This window comes from Thalassophryne amazonica, chromosome 14, assembly GCF_902500255.1.
Source record: "Thalassophryne amazonica chromosome 14, fThaAma1.1, whole genome shotgun sequence".
Taxonomy (NCBI): Eukaryota; Metazoa; Chordata; class Actinopteri; order Batrachoidiformes; family Batrachoididae; genus Thalassophryne; species Thalassophryne amazonica.
In genome coordinates, this window is record NC_047116.1 from 57,240,441 (window position 1) to 57,261,760 (window position 21,320).

The window sequence follows — 21,320 nt, forward strand, 5'->3', positions numbered from 1 at the left end:
ACTAATTATTGTGAACACCCCCTTTTCTACTTTTTTTTTTTTTACTAATAGCCCAATTTCATAGTCTTAAGAGTGTGCATTTATGAATGCTTGGTCTTGTTGGATTTGTGAGAATCTACTGAATCTACTGGTACCTTGTTTCCCATGTAACAATAACAAATGGGTGATTCTTAGACTACGGGACATGTCCTTTGATCATATTGTATGAAAAACAGAAAAAAGGGGAAATTTCACACTTTTATAGTTATCTTTACAATGAAAGTGTGTTAAGAAATTTGTTCTAGTAGTCTATGATGACTTTTTCACCTTTTTTCAGCATCATTATATGCAAATATTGCCGTTTTGTGCTTGTCCCACACCCAGACTTTTGATCTTCAATGATAAAAAGGAATGGTAAAGAAACGTTTTTTCTAATGTTTTAAAATATCTCTGAATAAAATATCAGTAAAATAATCAAAACATAATTGGGGTATTCAATGTCATACAACTGTTGTGATTTTTTTTAAACAAAATGTAGTTGTCCCACACTATTACTGTAATTTCCACCACAACACTCCCTTTAAACAGTTTGTATGAAAGATTGTTTGGGTAGTTTCTATGGAGATAAACAGTGACATCAGAGCACATGTATATAGCGCCAAATCACAACAAACAGTTGCCCCAAGGCGCTTTATATTGTAAGGCAATGGTGTGGTGGAAATTACATTTACAAGGCCAATAGTGCCCGTAGTTAAAGAATCACCCAAATATACTCAAAACCTGGATTAATCTTTTTAGTCACATATCACTACTATTATTCTGAACACTACTGTACCTACAACATACGGCAGGCTTATGTAGGACGTATGAGCCATATGCTGGCATGGGTTGAAAACTGTGAATGCACAAAATTTTTCGATGATCTCATCATATTATGATGTATACCAGCGTGCTTCAACTTGGTCTTAACTTATACAAAACTTATGTTGGGAAAGTGTAGGGACACGGACCCACAACAGGGGGCGTAAATGAACGGACAATGGATGAGCCAAAAAACAACAATTTACTGTTGTGAAAGTGCACAACGAAATACAGATAATCACAGAATTTGTATTCAATCAATGTACAAAGGTGACGTGTGGGCAGGCTCGAGGATAGAAGACGTCTGTCCAGAGAAGACCCGGGCCCCACACGATTTCCACTGCCAGCGGATCTGAAGCACACCGGAGCCACCAAGTCCTGAGTCCCCAGGTGGCCACCGTCTCCAGCTGTCAGACCTGGTACTGCTGGCAGGAGGCAGAAACAGTTAACACTTGTAGGGGTGCCGGGCGTAGAAGTCGGCCAGGAGGGCCTGGTCCAGGATGAAGCTCCTCTTCACCCAGGAGCGTTCTTCAGGTCCATACCCCTCCCAGTCCACCAGATACTGGAACCCCGGCCCCTATGACGGACGTCCAGGAGCCTGCGAACAGACCAGGCAGGCTCCCCGTCGATGATCCGGGCAGGAGGCGGCACCGGTCTGGGAGTGCAGAGGGGTGAGGTGTGGCGAGGTTTGATTCTGGAGACATGGAATACTGGGTGAATCCGCAGTGAAGCTGGGAGTTGAAGCTTCACTGCGGCTGGACTGAGGACTTTGAGGATTCGAAAGGGTCCAATGTAGCGGTCCTTCAACTTGGGGGATTCCACTTGGAGGGGGTTGTCCTTGGTTGAAAGCCACACCTCCTGTCCGGGCTGATATGCAGGGGGCGGGGAACGCCGGCGGTCTGCATGGGCCTTGGCCCTCGTCCGGGCCTTCAGCAGGGCAGAACGCGTGGTGCGCCACACCCGACGGCATCTGCGAAGGTGGGCCTGGACCGAGGGGACACCGACCTCTCCCTCCACCATAGGAAACAGTGGGGGCTGGTACCCCAAGCACACGTCAAACGGGGAGAGGCCGGTTGCAGAGGATACTTGGCTGTTTTCGGCATACTCGATCCAGGCCAGATGGTTGCTCCAGGCCGTCGGGTGCAAAGAGATCACGCAGCAGAGAGCCTGTTCCAACTCCTGGTTCGCCTGTTCTGCCTGTCCGTTCGTTTGGGGATGATATCCGGATGAGAGGCTTACGGCCTCCTCCAGACTTGTGAGGAGAACTGGGGACCACAGTCAGAGATGATGTTGGATGGAATCCCATGCAGACGCACGACATGGTGGACCAGGAGGTCTGCAGTCTCCTGGGCCGTCGGGAGCTTCGGGAGGGCCACAAAGTGGGCCACCTTGGAGAACCGGTCCACTATTGTGAGGATGGCGGTCATGCCCTGGGACGGCGGGAGGCCCGTGACGAAGTCCAGGCCGATGTGGGACCAGGGGCGATGAGGGGCGATGAGGCACAGGTAGCGGCTGGAGGAGTCCCTGTGCCCATCGATGGTCAGCTTTACCCCTGGTGCAGGTGGTACAGGCCTGGACGTATTCCCGGATGTCGGCTTCCATAGACTCCCACCAGAAGCATTGCTGGACCACTGCCACGGTTCTTCGCACCCCTGGGTGGCAGGAGAGCTTGGAACCGTGACAGAAGTCCAGGACTGCAGCTCTTGCCTCTGGTGGGACGTATTGTTTGTCCTTAGGGCCAGTACCCGGGTCCGGGTTCCGAGCTAGGGCCTCCCGGACGGTCTTCTCCACGTCCCAGGTGAGGGTGGCCACGAAAGTGGACTCGGGGATGATTGTTTCTGTTGGGTTTGACAACTCGGTTTTGACTTCTTCTTCATGAACCCGGGACAAGACGTCGGATTTCTGGTTCTTCGTCCCGGGGCGGTAGGTGATCCGGAAGTCAAAATGCCCGAAGAACAATGACCAGCGGGCTTGCCTGGGGTTCAGACGCTTGCCGGTCCGGATGTACTCCAGGTTCCGATGGTCCGTGAAAACCGTGAATGGCACCGCAGCTCCCTCCAACAGGTGTCTCCACTCCTCAAGAGCCTCTTTCACCGCAAGGAGTTCTTGATTGTCCACGTCATAGTTTCGCTCAGCCGGGTCAACCTGGGGAGAAATAGGCACAGAGGTGGAGGACCTTATCAGACTCCCTGCTCTGGGACAGCACGGCTCCTATCCCTGAGTCAGAGGCATCCACTTCAACTATAAACTGGCGGCTAGGATCGGGCTGCACCAGAACTGCTGCAGTCGAAAACCGGCGCTTAAACTCCCTAAACATGGCCTCGCACCGATCCGACCAGGTGAAGGGGACCTTAGAGGAGGTCAGGGCTGTCAGGGGACTAACCACCTGACTGTAGCCTTTGATGAACCTCCTGTAGAAATTTGCAAAGCCGAGGAACTGTTGCAGCTTCCTACGGCTTGTTGGTTGGGGCTAATCTCTCACCGCCGCAACCTTGGCCGGATCAGGGGTGACGGAGTTGGAGGAGATTATGAACCACAGGAAGGACAAAGAAGTGCGGTGGAACTCGCACTTCTCGCCCTTCACAAACAGCCGGTTCTCCAACAACCGCTGTAGGACCTGGCGTACATGCTTAACATGAGTCTCAGGATCCAGGGAGAAGATGAGGATATCGTCCAGGTATACGAAGACGAATTGGTGCAGGAAGTCCCGCAAGACGTCGTTTACCAAAGCTTGGAACGTTGCGGGGGCGTTAGTGAGACCGAACAGCATGACCAGGTACTCAAAGTGACCTAACGGGGTGTTAAATGCCGTCTTCCATTCATCTCCCTTCCGGATCCGAACCAGGTGATAAGCATTCCTAAGATCCAGTTTTGTAAAGATTTTGGCTCCATGCAGGGGCGTGAACACTGAATCCAACAGGGATAATGGGTATCGGTTGCGAACCGTAATTTCGTTCAGTCCCCTGTAATCAATGCATGGACGGAGTCCGCCGTCCTTCTTACCCACAAAAAAGAAACCAGCACCCATTGGGGAGGTGGAGTTCCGGATCAGCCTGGCAGCCAACGAGTCCCGGATGTAGGTCTCCATTGATTCGCACTCTGGACGTGAGAGGTTGTACAGCCTGCTGGATGGGTACTCAACGCCCGGGATCAAATCAATGGCACAATCGTACGGCCGGTGCGGGGGAAGAGAGAGTGCCAGATCTTTGCTGAAGACATCAGCAAGATCGTGGTACTCCTCAGGCACTGCCGTCAGATTGGGGGGAACTTTAACCTCCACGTTAGCAGTCAAACCGGGGGGAACCGAGGATCCTAAACACTCCCGGTGGCAGGTTTCGCTCCACTGAGTCACAACCCCAGACGGCCAATCAGTCTGGGGATTGTGTTTAATCATCCATGGAAAGCCCAAAATCACGCGGGAGGTAGAAGGAGTTACATAGAACTCAATCTCCTCCCGATGATTCCCGGACACAACCAGGATTACTGGCTGTGTCTTGTGTGTGATTAGAGGAAGAAGGGTGCAATCTAGTGCTCGCACCTTCAATGGTGAAGGAAGCGCCACCAGAGGTAGCCCCACTTCCCTAGCCCATCTGCTGTCCAGTAGATTCCCTTCTGACCCCGTGTCCACCAGTGCTGGGGCTTGAAGGGTTAAATCCCCACACAGGATTGTTACTGGGAGATGTGCCGATATGCGTGTTTGTCCTACGTGAATGTTATGACCCACCCTTAGCCCAGTCTCTAAAGGCGGGTGTTGTAGTTTTGGCCGTTTGGGGCAGTTTTTCTGAATGTGCGCTTTTGAGCCAAACAGAAAACACTCCCCGCGGGCCAGCCTCCTCAGTCTATCATCTGATGTAATCTTGGCCCTGCTCGTTTCCCTAGCAACATCAGCAGGGGGAGCTGTTGCCACACGGAGCGCTGAGGCTGTGGAGCATGGGGAGGGCGGAACCTTTTCGGACCCGGAAGGAGGAGGGACGGCGCGTGCCCAGCCACGTCTTTCATCTCGCTCCCTACGGCATTCTTCTAACCGGTTGTCTAATCGTATAACCAGGTCGATAAGCCCGTCTAAATCCCGCGGCTCATCCTTACCCACCAGATGCTCCTTTAGGACCAGAGACAGTCCGTTTACAAAGGCGGCGCGGAGAGCAACAGCATTCCAGCCGGCTCTCGCAGCCGCAATGCGGAAGTCGACTGCATACTCGGCTGCACTCCGACGCCCCTGTCTCACAGACAGCAGCACTGATGAAGTGGTCTCGCCTCTATGTGGGTGATCGAACACCAGTCTGAACTCCCTCACAAACTCAGTATACACCGTTAGGAGCCGTGAATTCTGCTCCCAAAGTGCCGTAGCCCAGGCGCGTGCCTCACCTCGAAGCAAATTAATAACATAAGCCACCCGGCTTGAGTCCGACGCGTACATGACGGGACACTGTGCAAAGACGAGCGAACACTGCATTAAGAAGTCTGCGCACGTCTCTACACAACCTCCGTACGGTTCCGGGGGACTTATGTATGCTTCAGGGGACGGTGGGGGGGTTCGTTGGACGACCAGTGGAATGTCTGTATTTGGCACCAGGACAGCAGGAGGAGGAGCTGCAGCCGTGCCCTGTGCGCGCGCTTCCACCTCCGCGGTGACAGCCTCCATCCTACGGTTGAGTATTGTGCTCTGCTCGGTCACTAAGTCCATCCGAGCAGGAAAGGCGGTGTGCTGCAACTCACCTAACATGCCTCCTGCTGGGGCCTGTGCACCCCGCTCTTCCATTGGTTGTTCAACAGATGGTTGACGCCCCTCGGAATCCATGACGTTGGCCAAGTTATCCTGTTGGGAAAGTGTAGGGACACAGACCCACAACAAGGGGCGTAAATGAACGGACAATGGATGAGCCAAAAAACAACAATTTACTGTTGTGAAAGTGCACAACGAAATACAGATAATCACAGAATTTGTATTCAATCAATGTACAAAGGTGATGTGTGGGCAGGCTTGAGGATAGAAGACGTCTGTCCAGAGAAAAGCCGGGCACCACACGATTTCCACTGCCAGCGGATCTGAAGCACACCGGAGCCGCCAAGTCCTGAGTCCCCAGGTGGCCACCGTCTCCAGCTGTCAGACCTGGTACTGCTGGCAGGAGGCAGAAACAGTTAATGGTGGGTGCGTGTGTACACACCCAGTAAACAGTCAGCAAGCACAGTTCTTTAGGTGGGAATAACACCTCCACCTCAAACACCGTAATGCAGAGTCTGAATCACTACTTATCACAAGTTCGAAGTGAGGAGTGAAGACCGTCACTCCTCCAACATCCACGAACCCAGCCTTCAGCTGTAAGTAGGGAAAACAGGACGCCTGCAAACAATCCAGAAATGATTACGTGCGTTCGGCACAAATAACAGCTGAGAGTGTTACCTTAAGCGGTAGTCGATAACTCGGCAGCGAGGTGGAGATGCTGCCCAGCTTTTATGGTGGTGGTGAGTGACAGCTGGCGATGATGATGGGTGACAGCTGTCACTCCCTGTTGCTTCTGTGGGGCGGCAGCGCCCTCTCGTGCCTGAAGCCCGCACTTCAGGCAGGGCGCCCTCTGGTGGTGGGCCAGCAGTACCTCCTGCTTCAGCGGCCCACACAACAACTTACCCATACGTTATTAGACATATGCCAGCATATTCTGCTTATTTTTAATATGTCAACATACGCAGGCTAAATAATCAAGATGTAACAGGGCCTTTAGCAAGTTGCACCTCGACCACATGCATTTGGCAGCCATCAGTGAGCTTCCAGCATAATTCTCACTGGGCATTTGTCCATTTGACAGGCGGGTTAGTTTAGACACAAATACGAGGCTCACACAAACAGCTCTGATTGAAGACAGACTTTAGTGGTGAGGATAACAGTGGTTGTACACGGGAAGGCAGTCCAATAAACACAACAGAAGTACAATAATCATCAGGCTAGGCAAGGTTGAAACAAATGGGCAGAAGGTCGAGAACACAACGAGGCAGGCAGGACTATGGAACATGAAATCAAGAGCTGGATAGAAGGCACAAGGTGCATCAATCTGGTGAAGAATAGAGCAAACTGTGGAGCTATATACACCCTGGTGAAGAGGTGCAAGTTGAGAGCAGGTGTGTAACACATCAGAATGAGGGCGTGGCCAGAGGGAGGGAAACACCCACCAACAAGAACCAGGAGAAACAGACAAGAGAAATAGCGACAGACCCAAGCAGAAAAAAACAGCAAGAGAATGAACACACAGAAAAGCACTGACACAACAAACATACAGATCTTCTCCAAATCTTTCAGATTTGGAATTTCAGCTCCCTCCAAAGGTTTTCTATTGTGTTCAGGTCTGGAGACTGGCCAGGCCACTCCAGAACCTTGAAATGCTTCTTACGGAGCCCCTCCTTAGTTGCCCTGGTTGTGTTTTTGGGGTTATTGTCATGCTTGAAGACCCAGCCATAACCCATCTTCAATGCTCTTACTAAGGGAAGGAGGTTGTTTGCCAAAATCTCGCAATACATGACCCCATCTTCCCTTAAATATGGTGCAGCTGTCCTGTCCCCTTTGCAGAAGAGCACTCCGAGAGTATGATGTTTCCACCCCCATGCTTCACGGTTGGAATGGTTTTCTTGGGGTTGTTCTCATCCTCTAAACATGGTAAGTGGAGTTGATTCCAAAAAGCTCTATTCTGGTCTCATCTGACCACATGACCTTCTCCCATGCCTCCTCTGGATCATCCAGATGGTCACTGGTGAACTTCAAATGGGCCTGGACATGTGCTGGCTTGAGCAGGGAGATCTTGCTGCCCTGCAGGATTTTAAACCATGGCAGCATCATGTGTTACTAATGTAATCTTTGTGACTGTGGTCCCAGCTCTCTTCAGGTCATTGACCAGGTCCTCCTGTGTAGTTCTGAGCGTTCTCAGAATCATCCGTACCCCACAAAGTGAGATCTTGCGTGGAATCCCAGACTGAGAGAGATTGATAGTCATCTTGTCTTTCTTCCACTTTGTAATAAATAATCATAACAGTTATTGTCTTCCTCCATGACCAGTGAAAGATCAAGGACCGAGACGTCGCCCGGTATGGCGGAGCCGGGGTCCCACCCTGGAGCCAGGCCTGGGGTGGGGGCTCGAGCGCGAGCCTGGTGGTCGGGCCTTAGCCCATGGGGCCCGGGCTCAGCCCGAAGGAGCAACGTGGGCCCGCCCTCCTGTGGGTTCACCACCTGCAGAGGGGGCCATGGGGGTCAGATGCAGAGAGGATTGGGTGGCGGTCGAGGGCAGGTGGCCAGGCGGCCCAGTCCATGCTCACAGCCCCTGGCTGTTGGGACGTGGAATGTCACCTCGCTGGGGGGCAAGGAGCCTGAGCTTGTGCGGGAGGTTGAGAGATACCGACTAGAGATAGTCGGGCTCACCACCACGCACAGCATGGGCTCTGGTACCCAACTCCTGGAGAGGGGCTGGATGCTTCATTTTTCTGGCGTTGCCCACGGGGAGAGGTGGAGAGCTGGGGTTGCATTGCTTATTGCTCCCCAGCTCAGTCGCAATGTGTTGGAGTTCACTCCGGTGAATGAGAGGGTCGCGTCCCTACGCCTTCGGTCGGGGACAGGGTCTCTCACCGTTGTCTTGGCCTACGGGCCAAGCAGCAGTGCAGAGTAGCCCGACCTTCCTGGAAGTCCCTGGGACGGGTACTAGATAGCGCTCGGACTGAGGACTCCATTGTTCTCCTGGGGGATTTCAACGCCCACTGTGGGCGGGCGACAGTGAGACCTGGAGGGGGGTGATCGGGAAGCACGGCCTCCCCGATCTGAACCCGAGTGGTGTTCAGTTGTTGGACTTCTGTGCTAGTCACGAGTTTTGTCCATCACGAACACCATGTTCGAGCACAAGGGTGTCCATAAGTGCACGTGGCACCAGGACACACTGAGCCGGAGGTCGATGATCGACTTTGTAGTCGTATTATCTGACCTTCGGCCACGTGTCTCGGACACTCGAGTAAAGAGATGGGCAGAGATGTCGACCGATCACCACCTGGTGGTGAGTTGGATCTGCTGGGAGGGGAGGAAGCCGGTCAGACCTGGCAGGCCCAAACGTATCGTGATGGTCTGCTGGGAACGACTGGTGGAACCCTCTGTCAGGTAGGTCTTCAACTCCCACCTTCGGGAGAGCTTCTCCCAGATCCCGGGGGAGGTTGGAGACATGGAGTCCGAGTGGACCATGTTCTCCACCTCCATTGCTGATGCGGCCGCTCGTAGCTGTGGTCGCAAGGTCTCTGGTACCTGTCGCGGCGGCAATCCCCGAACCCGGTGGTGGACACCGGAAGTAAGGGATGCCGTCAAGCTGAAGAAGGAGTCCTACTTATCTTTGTTGGTAGGTGGGACCCCAGAGGCAGCTGACAGGTACCGGCAGGCCAAGCGTGCCACAGCCCGTGCGGTCGCAGAGGCAAAAACTCGGGTCTGGGAGGAGTTCGGGGAGGCTATGGAGGAGAACTATCGGTCGGCCTTGAAGAGATTCTGGCAAAACCGTCCGACGCCTCAGGAGGCGGAAGCAGCTTTCCACCGGCACTGTTTACGGTGCGGGTGGGTGGAGCTGTTGACTCTGACTGGGGATGTTGTTGGGCGGTGGAAGGAGTACTTCGAGGATCTCCTCAATCCCATTGTCACGTCTTCCGAAGAGGAGGCAGAGACTGGGGACCCAGAGGCGGACTCATCCATTACCCAGGCAGAAGTCACGAGGTGGTTGGAAAGCTCCTCAGTGGCAAGGCTCCTGGGTGGATGAAATCCGTCCTGAGTACCTTAACTCTCTGGATGTTGTGGGACTGTCTTGGCTGACACGCCTCTGCAACATTGCGTGGCGATTGGGGACAGTGCCTCTGGATTGGCAGACCAGGGTGGTGGTCCCTCTGTTTAAGAAGGGGGACTGGAGGGTGTGTTCCAACTATAGGGGGATCACACTCCTCAGCCTCCCCGGTAAGGTCTATTCCAGAGTACTGGAGAGGAGAATTCGACCGATGGTCGACCTCGGATTCAGGAGGAGCAGTGTGGTTTTCGTCCTGGTTGCAGCACACTGAACCAGCTCTACACGCTCCATCGGCTGCTCGAGGGTTTCATGGAAGTTCGCCCAACCAGTCCACATGTGTTTTGTGGATCTGGAGAAGGCATTCGACCGTGTCCCTCGGGGCACCCCGTGGGGAGTGCTCCGGGAGTATGGGGTCCGGGGTCCTTTGGTAAGGGCTATCCGGTCCCTGTACGACCGCAGCAGGAGCTTGGTTCGCATTGCCGGTAGTAAGTCAAACCTGTTTCCAGAGCACATTGGCCTCCGCCAGGGCTGCCCTTTGTCACTGGTTCTGTTCATTATTTTTATGGACAGAATTTCTAGGCACAGCCAGGGTGTAGAGGGGTCTGGTTTGGGAATCACAGAATCTCGTCTCTGCTGTTTGCGGACAATGTGGTTCTTGTTGGCTTCATCAAATCAGACCTTCAGCGTGCACTGGGGTGGTTGCAGCCGAGTGTGAGGCGTCTGGCATGAAAATCAGCACCTTCAAATCCGAGGCCATGGTTCTCGACCAGAAAAAGGTGCTTTGCCCTCTTCAGGTCGGTGGAGTGTCCTTGCCTCAAGTGAGGAGTTTAAGTATCTCGGGGTCTTATTCACGAGTGAGGGATGGATGGAGCGTGAGATCGATAGACGGATCGGTGCAGCGTCTGCAGTGATGCGGTCGCTGTATCAGACCTTCGTGGTGAAGAGAGAGCTGAGTAGGGGGGGCAAAGCTCTCAATTTACCTATGGTCATGAGATTGGTCATGAGATTTGGCTCATGACCGAAAGAATGAGATCGCGGGTACAAGCGGCCGAGATGAGTTTCCTCCGCAGGGTGGCTGGGCGCTCCCTTAGAGACAGGGTGAGGAGCTCGGTCACTCGGGAGGAGCTCGGAGTCGAGCCGCTGCTCCTCCACGTCGAAAGGAGTCAGTTGAGGTGGCTCGGGCATCTTTTCTGGATGCCCCCTGGACGCCTCGCTGGAGAGGTGTTCCGGGCACGTCCCATTGGGAGGAGGCCCCGGGGAAGACCCAGGACACGCTGGAAGGATTACATCTCTCAGCTGGCTTGGGAACGCCTTGGGGTTCCCCTGGAGGAGCTGGGGGAGGTGTGTGTGGATCGGGAGGTCTGGGCGGCTTTGCTTGAGCTGCTGCCCCCGCAACCCGACTCCGGATAAAGTGGAAGAAAATGGATGGATGGATGGAGTTCTTGTCTTCTACCAAGCTGCTTGCCTGTTGTCCTGTAGTCCATCCCAGCCTTGTGCAGGTCTACAGATTTTCCCTGGTGTCATTAGACAGCTATTTGGTCTTGGCTATGGTGGACAGGTTGGAGTGTGATTGATTGAGTGTGTGAACAGGTGTCTTTTATACAGGTAATAAGTTCAAACAGGTGCAATTAATACAGGTAAAGAGGGCAGAATAAGAGGGCTTCTTAAAGAAAAATTAACAGGTCTGTGTGAGCCAGAATTCTTGCTGGTTGGTTGGGGGTTGAATACTTATTGCAGCAGTAACATACAAATAAATTATTTAAAAAAATCATACATTGTGATTTCCGGATTTTTTTTTAGATTATGTCTCTCACAGTGGACATGCACCTAAGATGAAAATTTCAGACCCCTCCATGATTTCTAAGTGGGAGAACTTGCAAAACCGCAGGGTGTTCAAATACTTATTTTCCCCACTGTGTGTGTATATATATATATATATATATATATATTATATATATATATATATATATATATATATATGTTCTCCTGGGGGACTTCAATGCCTATGTGGGCGGTGACAGTGAGACCTGGAGGGGGGTGATCGGGTAGCACAGCCTCCCTGATCTGAACCCGAGTGGTGTTCAGTTGTTGGACTTCTGTGCTAGCCACAGTTTGTCCATCTTGAACACCATGTTCGAGCACAAGGGTGTCCATAAGTGCATGTGGCACCAGGACACCCTGAGCTGGAGGTCGATTATCAACATGGTAGTCGCATCATCTGACCTTCGGCCACGTGTCTCGGACACTCGGGTGAAGAGAGGGACTGAGCTGTTGACCGTTCACCACCTGGTGGTGAGTTGGATCTGCTGGGAGGGGAGGAAGCTGGTCAGACCTGGCAGGCCCAAATGTATCGTGAGGGTCTGCTAGGAATGACCGGCAGAAACCTCTGTCGGCGAGGTCTTCAACTCCCACCTCCGGGACAGCTTCTCCCAGATCCCTGGGGAAGTTGGAGACGTGGAGTCCGAGTGGACATGTTCTCCACCTCTATTGTCAATGCAGCCACTCGTAGCTGTGGTCGCAAGGTCTCTGGTGCCTGTCATGGTGGCAATCCCCGAACCCGGTGGTGGACACTGGACGTAAGGGATGCTGTCAAGCTGAAGAAGGAGTCCTACTTGTCTTTGTTGGTAAGTGGGACCCCAGAGGCAGCTGACAGGTACCGGCAGGCCAAGCGTGCTGCAGCCTGTGCGGTCGCAGAGGGAAAAATTCGGGTCTGGGAGGAGTTCGGGGAGGCCATGGAGGAGGACTATCAGTCGGCCTCGAAGAAATTCCAGCAAACCATCTGACACCTCAGGAGGTGGAAGCAGCTCTCCGCCAACACTGTCTATAGTGCGGGTGGGGAGCTGTTGAACCTGACTGTGGATGTTGTCGGGCGGTGGAAGGAATACTTCGAGGATCTCCTCAATGCCATCGTTATGTCTTCCGAAGAGGAAGCAGAAACTGGGGACTCAGAGGCGGACTCATCCATCACTCAGGCCGAAGTCACCGAGGCAGTCAGAAAGCTCCTTGGTGTCAAGGCTCCTGTGGTGGATGAAATCTGCCCTGAGTACCTTACGTCTCTGGATGTTGTGTAGCTGTCTTGGTTGACACGCCTCTGCAACATCGCATGGTGGTCGGGGACAATGCCTCGGGATTGGCAGACTGGGGTGCTGGCCTGCTTTTTAAGAAGGGGGACCAGAGGGTGTGTTCCAACTACAGGGGGATCACACCCCTCAGCCTTCCCGGTAAGGTCTTTTCCAGAGTACTGGAGAGGAGAATTCAACCGATAGTCAAACCTCGGATTCAGGAGGAGCAGTGTGGTTTTCGTCCTGGTCACGGCACATGGGAGTTCACCCAACCAGTCCACATGTGCTTTGTGGATCTGGAGAAAGCGTCCGACAGTGTCCCATCGAGGCACCCTGTGGGGGATGCTCCGGGAGTACGGGGTCCAATGTCCTTTGGTAAGGGCTATCTGGTCCCTGTACGACCACAGCAGGAGCTTGGTTCGCATTGCCGGTAGTAAGTCAAACCTGTTTCCAGTGCACGTTGCCTCCGCCAGGGCTGCCGTTTGTCACCGGTTCTGTGCATTTCCTTTATGGACAGAATTTCTAGGCGCAGCCAGGGTGTAAAGAGGTCCAGTGTGGGAACCACAGAATCTCATCTCTGCTGGTTTGCGGCGATGTGGTTCTGCTAGCTTCGTCAAAACAGGACCTTCAGCGTGCTCTGGGGCAGTTTGCAGCCGACTGTGAAGCATCTGGAATGAAAATCAGCACCTCCAAATCCAAGGCCATGGTTCTTGACCAGAAAAAGGTGCCTTGCTCCCTTCAGGTCGGTGGAGTGTCCTTGCCTGAAGTGGAGGAGTTTAAGTATCTCAGGGTCTTGTTCACGAGTGAGAGATGGATGGAGCGTGAGACAGACGCAGACGGATCGGTGCAGCGTCTGCAGTGATGCAGCCGCTGTATTGGACGGACATGGTGAAGAGGGAGCTGAGCAGGGGGGCAAAGCTCTCGAATTACTGATTGATCTACGTTCCGACCCTCACCTATGGTCATGAGATTTGGCTCATGACCAAAAGAGCAAGATCGCGAGTACAAGCAGCCAAGATGAGTTTCCTCTGCAGGGTGGCTGGGCACTCCCTTAGAGATTTGGTGAGGAGCTCGGTCACTCGGGAGGAGCTCGGAGTCGAGCCGCTGCTCCTCCATGTCGAAAGGAGCCAGCTGAGGTGGCTCAGGCAACTTTTCCGGATGCCCCCTGGACGCCTCGCTGGAGAGGTGTTTTCCGGGCATGTCCCATCGGGAGGAGGCCCCGGGGAAGACCCAGGACATGCTGGAGGGACTATGTCTCTCAGCTGGCTTGGGAATGCCTCTGGGATCCCCCGGAGGAGCTGGGGGAGGTGTGTGTCGATTAGGAGGTCTGGGTGGCTTTGCTTGAGCTTCTGCCCCCGTGACCTGACCCCAGATGAAGCAGAAGAAAATGTATGGATGGATGGATAAGCGGTCTACTACAGTCAAAACTACTGTGTGACATTTTATATATACACACACATACACACACAGTGGTCCCTTGTTTATTGCGGGAGTTATGTTCTAAAAATAACCCGCGATAAGCAAAATCTGCGAAGTAGTCAGCATTATTTCTTGCAATTATTATAGATGTTTTAAGGCTGTAAATCTCCTCACTACACACTTTATACAATTTTCTCAAACAGGCATTAACATTTTCTCACTTTTCTCTCCTGTGTAAACACTCTCTTTTTTCTTCTGGGCGAGAAGATTATAAACAGACACATGCAGAACTCTCCCTTCGCTCACTGCCTCCTGAGGTATGGATGCTGGACCCGCAGAGCTCTACGGCTGCGGTCAACATCCGCATCAAAACAGCAAGCGTAGTCTCTGGCCCTGTTGCCAGATTTAGCGCAGGTCCACACAGCAGACAGGAGGGAGGTGTGAGTGGTTCGCTGCTGCATTTACTGAGCCCACAGACTCAGTAAGCGCATCGGAGGCAGTGAGAGCAATCGTGGTGATGCCGACCGGTACCACGATCGGCCCGCCTGATAAGGACGCAGAACACAATGCGCTGTTTAAAAGAAAAGCATGCAAAATTGCACTAAAAAAAATCAGCGAAACTGCGAGGCTGCGAAAGGTAAACCGCGTTATAGCGAGGGACCACTGTGTATATATATATATATATATATATATATATATATATATATACACATACATACACACACACACACACGAGGGTAGGCTGAAAAGTTCTAAGGCTCCCCATGAAGGAGTAATGCATATTAACTGCATTATAGTGAGCCTTAGAACTTTATATATATATGTTCTTTTGTTCTTTATGTTCTTTTACCACCCTGGCTAAAGAACATTTTCATCATTAACAATTCAAAATGAGCACGACATTCATGCCCATGATGATTTGTACGTTCATTTCCCACCACAACTGTAGGTCAAGTACTTACATATTGAGACTTGTCCGGTTGTGTCATGGTAACAGTTTTTAAGTTGTCCAGCAGAGCAGAATCAAAGTCCTTCAGCCCAGCGCTTGCATAAACTACTCTGTCCTTCACAAAGATGCTTACTGCCCGTAGCATGAAGGACACAAACAGGTGCATGTGGATGTAGTTTCTGGCACAGTGCAGACGTCTGCAACAACAGGAAATGGTAAATAGCGTCAACTCCTGTAAGGCTTATTGAACTGATGTTCAAAGTGCCTCACAGACTTGATTGGGGCCAAGCCCACCCTATACATTGAACACACAATTGTGCAACATCTGGCAATGTGATTCACACGGTTCCAGTCGAACACATGAAATGAAACTTGTGCTTTCTAAGATCAGCTGTGAAGATCACATACGAGGACAAAATATAGACTTGATGGTATTCGGTGAACATGGGTAAGTCGAAACATTTTGTAAAAACCTACTCTGTGTGTGTGTGTGTATGTGTGTGTATGAACCATGAATGTTTTCATGACTGACTGTATATATACTCATCAAACTCTGTGTGACGTCATCCATACGTTTTCTATTGCAACCCATAAAAGCTCGAAAAGTGCTGTTCTTTAGCCGGTGTCATTGACCGAAGGGCCCCCCTCTAAAAATTGGTCCACTCTGCCTTCACTGTGCCTTCACTGTGCATGCGTCTGAGTCTGCATGTCTCTCAGTCTGACTCTCTACCACCCAAAGCGATCAAAGGGAATAATGTGATTATTGACCATCAGATGACAAATTAAAACCTCTTAAATCATTCTAAAGTCAGTTTTAAGCAGAAACTAGGTAGTTTTAAGCAGAAATGAGGCAATTGGTGAATTGCTACTGATGATCTGAAATGATGTAGCTGCAGTAGCAGCACATGTCAGACCTAGACATGCTGCCGCTGCTCTCTGATCGGTCCCCGTCTTTTATTATGAAATAATGCTGAATTTATGTGGAAATGATTGTTGTACAAAAGCTTCAGATATCTGTTGCTGAGATACATGATGACTGGAGTGCAGTTTGAAGCAGAAACGAGGTGATAATCTGTGAATCGATGCTGACGCTTAGAAATGATGCTGCTGATGCTCCGAAATGATGCATGCGCAGTGAAGGCAGGTTTTTAGAGGGAATGTTCGGTCGGCAACACCGGCAAAAGTGACCCAAGAGACACTCTGGTGGAGTTACTTAGGGTTTTTTTCTATGATTGTTTTTTGTTTTTTTTTAGTTGTCTTAAGTTTGGCATTTAGTGCTTTCACTTCTGAGTCTCCAAAAGTCTCCAGTAACACCAGGAAAAGTCTCTATATTTGTCACTAGTTGCTTTTAAGAAAAAAATTGCAAGAGCGGTCTGAATACTCGCTATACATAGTGACCCTAAATGGCTTTCAGAGGGGTTAATGAAGAAATTGTGGACCTGCTGCTTCTGAAAAGCAGTGAAACAAAGAACCAGTGAAGCAGTGGGTTGCTGCACTGCTTTATTGCTTCAAGCAGACCTTTGCAGAAGCAGTAGCTCTGCAATCAACGGAAATGATCATTTACCTGATAAACACCCTCAAAAACAACTGTCGCTCCGGTGTAATGTGAACTGAAGGACCGATAAGGGAATCGTTAAGCAAAAGGCTATTGATATCAGTGGATTGAATAATTTCTTAATGATTCCTAAAAAGAACCAGTTTTCGATATCCATTCCTAATGATGACGCAATCGTGATGATGATGAAGATTGTGATGAAATTCATGATGAGGTCCATGGTCATTATGACGTTGATAGTGGTAGCAGTTCTGCTAGTCATGTTCAGGTTCAACAAACAAGTGTCTGAAAAATTATCTGAAAAAGATAGTTACAAAAATGGCAATACAGTTGTGTACAGAATACAGTTGTATGCAAAGGTTGGGCACCCCTGGGAATTTTAACAGTTTTCCTTTATCATTGGTTGTCTGGATCAGAAATTTCAGTTAAATATATCATATAGCAGACGAACACACTGATATTTGAGAAGTAAAATGAAGTTTCTAGTATTTACAGAAAGTGTGCAGTAATTATTGAAACAAAATCAGGTAGGTGCATAAATTTGGTTACCATTGCCATTTTATTTATTTGAATACATTTAGCACTAATTATTGGAACACAAAATTGGTTTGGTAAATTCATTGACCCTTGACCTCCTTACACAGGTGAATCCAATCATGAGAAAGGGTATTTAAGGTGGCCATTTGCAAATGTTTCCTGTCATTGCATCTCTTCTAATGAGTGGCAACATGGGAGCCTCTAAACAACTCTCAAATGACCTGAAAACAAAGACTGTTCAACATCATGGTTAGGGGAAGGATACAAAAAGCTATCTCAGAGATTTCAGTCATCAGTTTCCACTGTAAGGAACATAGTGAGGAAATGGAAGACCACAGGCACAGTACTAGTGAAGGCCCACAGACCTGCTCCAAAGACCTACAACATGAGCTTGCTGCAGATAGTGTCTCTGTGCATTGTTCAACTATACAGCGCACTTTACACAAAGAGACTCTGTATGGTGCTCTAATGCAGAGGAAGCCTTTTCTGCGTACATGCCACAGAGTCGCTTGATGTATGATAAAGCACATTTGCACAAGCCAGCTTAATTTTGTGATAAAGTGCTGTGGACTGAAACTAAAATTGAGTTATTTGGACATAACAAGGGGCAGTATGCATGGCTGAAAAAGAACACAGTAATCCATGAAAAATGCTTGCTACTACAGCAAAATTTTGAGGTGGTTCCATCATGCGGTGGGGCTGTGTGGCCAGTGCAGGTACTGGGAATCATGTTAAAGTTGAGGGTCACATGGATTCCAGTCAATATCAGCAGATTCTTGAGAACAATGTTCATGAGTCAGTGACAAAGTTGTGTCCCCCCGGGGCTGGATCTTTCAACAAGACAATGACCCTAAATACTGCTCAAAAATCTACTAAGGCATTCATGCAGAGGAACAAGTACAGTGGCCCCTCACTATAACGCGGTTCACCTTTCACGGCCTCGCAGTTTCGCAGATTTTTTAGTGCAATTTGCATGGTGCTTCTTTTTTTTAACAGCACATTGTGTTGTTTCTGTGTAGGCTCTCAGTTGTCCAGGTGGTTTCCATAGTAGAGAAGCTTGAATCTTCGACTGGACTGGGTTGCTTGACGCGAGGGCATTTCACTTCAAATCACAGAAGCTTCCTCAGCTAAAATTCTTGCTCTGGTGGTCTGACTTCTGTCTTGACTCTTGTAGAGAAGAATAATCAAGAAGTCACAAAAGCTGGAGTTTTAAACCTAACCAGACCACTCCTACCAAGAGGCAGACTGCTATAGGCTGGTGACTAAACAATAGCTCTAATTAGCACCTATTGTGCTCTAGTTAGCACCCTCCTAATGACAGGGCAGCTGTCCCTCTCCTGATGGCTCCCTTGACAACTCTGCTGATGATAAGATAATTATAGTGGGCGATTTTAACATCCACACAGATGCTGAGAATGACAGCCTCAACACTGCATTTAATCTATTATTAGACTCTATTGGCTTTGCTCAAAATGTAAATGAGTCCACCCACCACTTTAATCATATCTTAGATCTTGTTCTGACTTATGGTATGGAAATAGAGACTTAACAGTATTCCCTGAAAACTCCCTTCTGTCTGATCATTTCTTAATAACATTTACATTTACTCTGATGGACTACCCAGCAGTGGGGAATAAGTTTCATTACACTAGAGGTCTTTCAGAAAGCGCTGTAACTAGGTTTAAGGATATGATTCCTTCTTTATGTTCTCTAATGCCATATAACAACACAGTGCACAGTAGCTACCTAAACTCTGTAAGTGAGATAGAGTATCTCGTCAATAGTTTTACATCCTCATTGAAGACAACTTTGGATGCTGTAGCTCCTCTGAAAAAGAGAGCTTTAAATCAGAAGTGCCTGACTCCGTGGTATAACTCACAAACTCGTAGCTTAAAGCAGATAACCTGTAAGTTGGAGAGGAAATGGCGTCTCACTAATTTAGAAGATCTTCACTTAGCCTGGAAAAAGAGTCTGTTGCTCTATAAAAAAGCCCTCCGTAAACCTAGGACATCTTTCTACTCATCACTAATTGAAGAAAATAAGAACAACCCCAGGTTTCTTTTCAGCACTGTAGCCAGGCTGACAAAGAGTCAGAGCTCTATTGAGCTGAGTATTCCATTAACTTTAACTAGCAATGACTTCATGACTTTCTTTGCTAACAAAATTTTAACTATTAGAGAAAAAATTACTCATAACCATCCCAAAGACGTATCGTTATCTTTGGCTGCTTTCAGTGATGCCGGTATTTGGTTAGACTCTTTCTCTCTGATTGTTCTGTCTGAGTTATTTTCATTAGTTACTTCATCCAAACCATCAACATGTTTATTAGACCCCATTCCTACCAGGCTGCTCAAGGAAGCCCTACCATTATTTAATGCTTCGATCTTAAATATAATCAATCTATCTTTGTTAGTTGGCTATGTACCACAGGAATTTTAAGGTGGCAGTAATTAAACCATTACTTAAAAAGCCATCACTTGACCCAGCTATCTTAGCTAATTATAGGCCAATCTCCAACCTTCCTTTTCTCTCAAAAATTCTTGAAAGGGTAGTTGTAAAACAGCTAACTGATCATCTGCAGAGGAATGGTCTATTTGAAGAGTTTCAGTCAGGTTTTAGAATTCATCATAGTACAGAAACAGCATTAGTGAAGGTTACAAATGATCTTCTTATGGCCTCGGACAGTGGACTCATCTCTGTGCTTGTTCTGTTAGACCTCAGTGCTGCTTTTGATACTGTTGACCATAAAATTTTATTACAGAGATTAGAGCATGCCGTAGGTATTAAAGGCACTGCGCTGCGGTGGTTTGAATCATATTTGTCTAATAGATTACAATTTGTTCATGTAAATGGGGAATCTTCTTCACAGACTAAAGTTAATTATGGAGTTCCACAAGGTTCTGTGCTAGGACCAATTTTATTCACTTTATACATGCTTCCCTTAGGCAGTATTATTAGACAGTATTGCTTAAATTTTCATTGTTACGCAGATGATACCCAGCTTTATCTATCCATGAAGCCAGAGGACACACACCAATTAGCTAAACTGCAGGATTGTCTTACAGACATAAAGACATGGATGACCTCTAATTTCCTGCTTCTAAACTCAGATAAAACTGAAGTTATTGTACTTATTGTACTAAATCTTAGAAACATGGTGTCTAACCAGATCCTTACGCTGGATGACATTACCCTGACCTCTAGTAATACTGTGAGAAATCTTGGAGTCATTTTTGATCAGGATATGTCATTCAAAGCGCATATTAAACAAATATGTAGGACTGCTTTTTTGCATTTACGCAATATCTCTAAAATTAGAAAGGTCTTGTCTCAGAGTGATGCTGAAAAACTAATTCATGCATTTATTTCCTCTAGGCTGGACTATTGTAATTCATTATTATCAGGTTGTCCTAAAAGTTCCCTAAAAAGCCTTCAGTTAATTCAAAGTGCTGCAGCTAGAGTACTAACGGGGACTAGAAGGAGAGAGCATATCTCACCCATATTGGCCTCTCTTCATTGGCTTCCTGTTAATTCTAGAATAGAATTTAAAATTCTTCTTCTTACTTATAAGGTTTTGAATAATCAGGTCCCATCTTATCTTAGGGACCTCGTAGTACCATATCACCCCAATAGAGTGCTTCGCTCTCACACTGCAGGCTTACTTGTAGTTCCTAGGGTTTGTAAGAGTAGAATGGGGGGCAGAGCCTTCAGCTTTCAGGCTCCTCTCCTGTGGAACCAGCTCCCAATTCAGATCAGGGAGACAGACACCCTCTCTACTTTTAAGATTAGGCTTAAAACTTTCCTTTTTGCTAAAGCTTATAGTTATGGCTGGATCAGGTGACCCTGAACCATCCCTTAGTTATGCTGCTATAGACGTAGACTGCTGGGGGGTTCCTATGATGCACTGTTTCTTTCTCTTTTTGCTCTGTATGCACCACTCTGCATTTAATCATTAGTGATCGATCTCTGCTCCCCTGCACAGCATGTCTTTTTCCTGGTTCTCTCCCTCAGCCCCATCCAGTCCCAGCAGAAGACTGCCCCTCCCTGAGCCTGGTTCTGCTGGAGGTTTCTTCCTGTTAAAAGGGAGTTTTTCCTTCCCACTGTAGCCAAGTGCTTGCTCACAGGGGGTCGTTTTGACCATTGGGGTTTTACATAATTATTGTATGGCCTTG

General features: G+C 49.0%; 1 protein-coding gene across 1 annotated transcript in view; it reads right to left on the reverse strand.

Annotated features, from left to right (window-relative positions):
- Window positions 1–21,320, reverse strand: part of pth2ra (parathyroid hormone 2 receptor a) — a 408,052-nt gene that overhangs the window by 169,555 nt on the left and 217,177 nt on the right. The window contains exon 6 of the mRNA XM_034186779.1: window positions 15,070–15,253. Within this exon, the coding sequence (XP_034042670.1) occupies window positions 15,070–15,253 (184 nt within the window). The remainder of the gene's footprint in view (window positions 1–15,069; window positions 15,254–21,320) is intronic.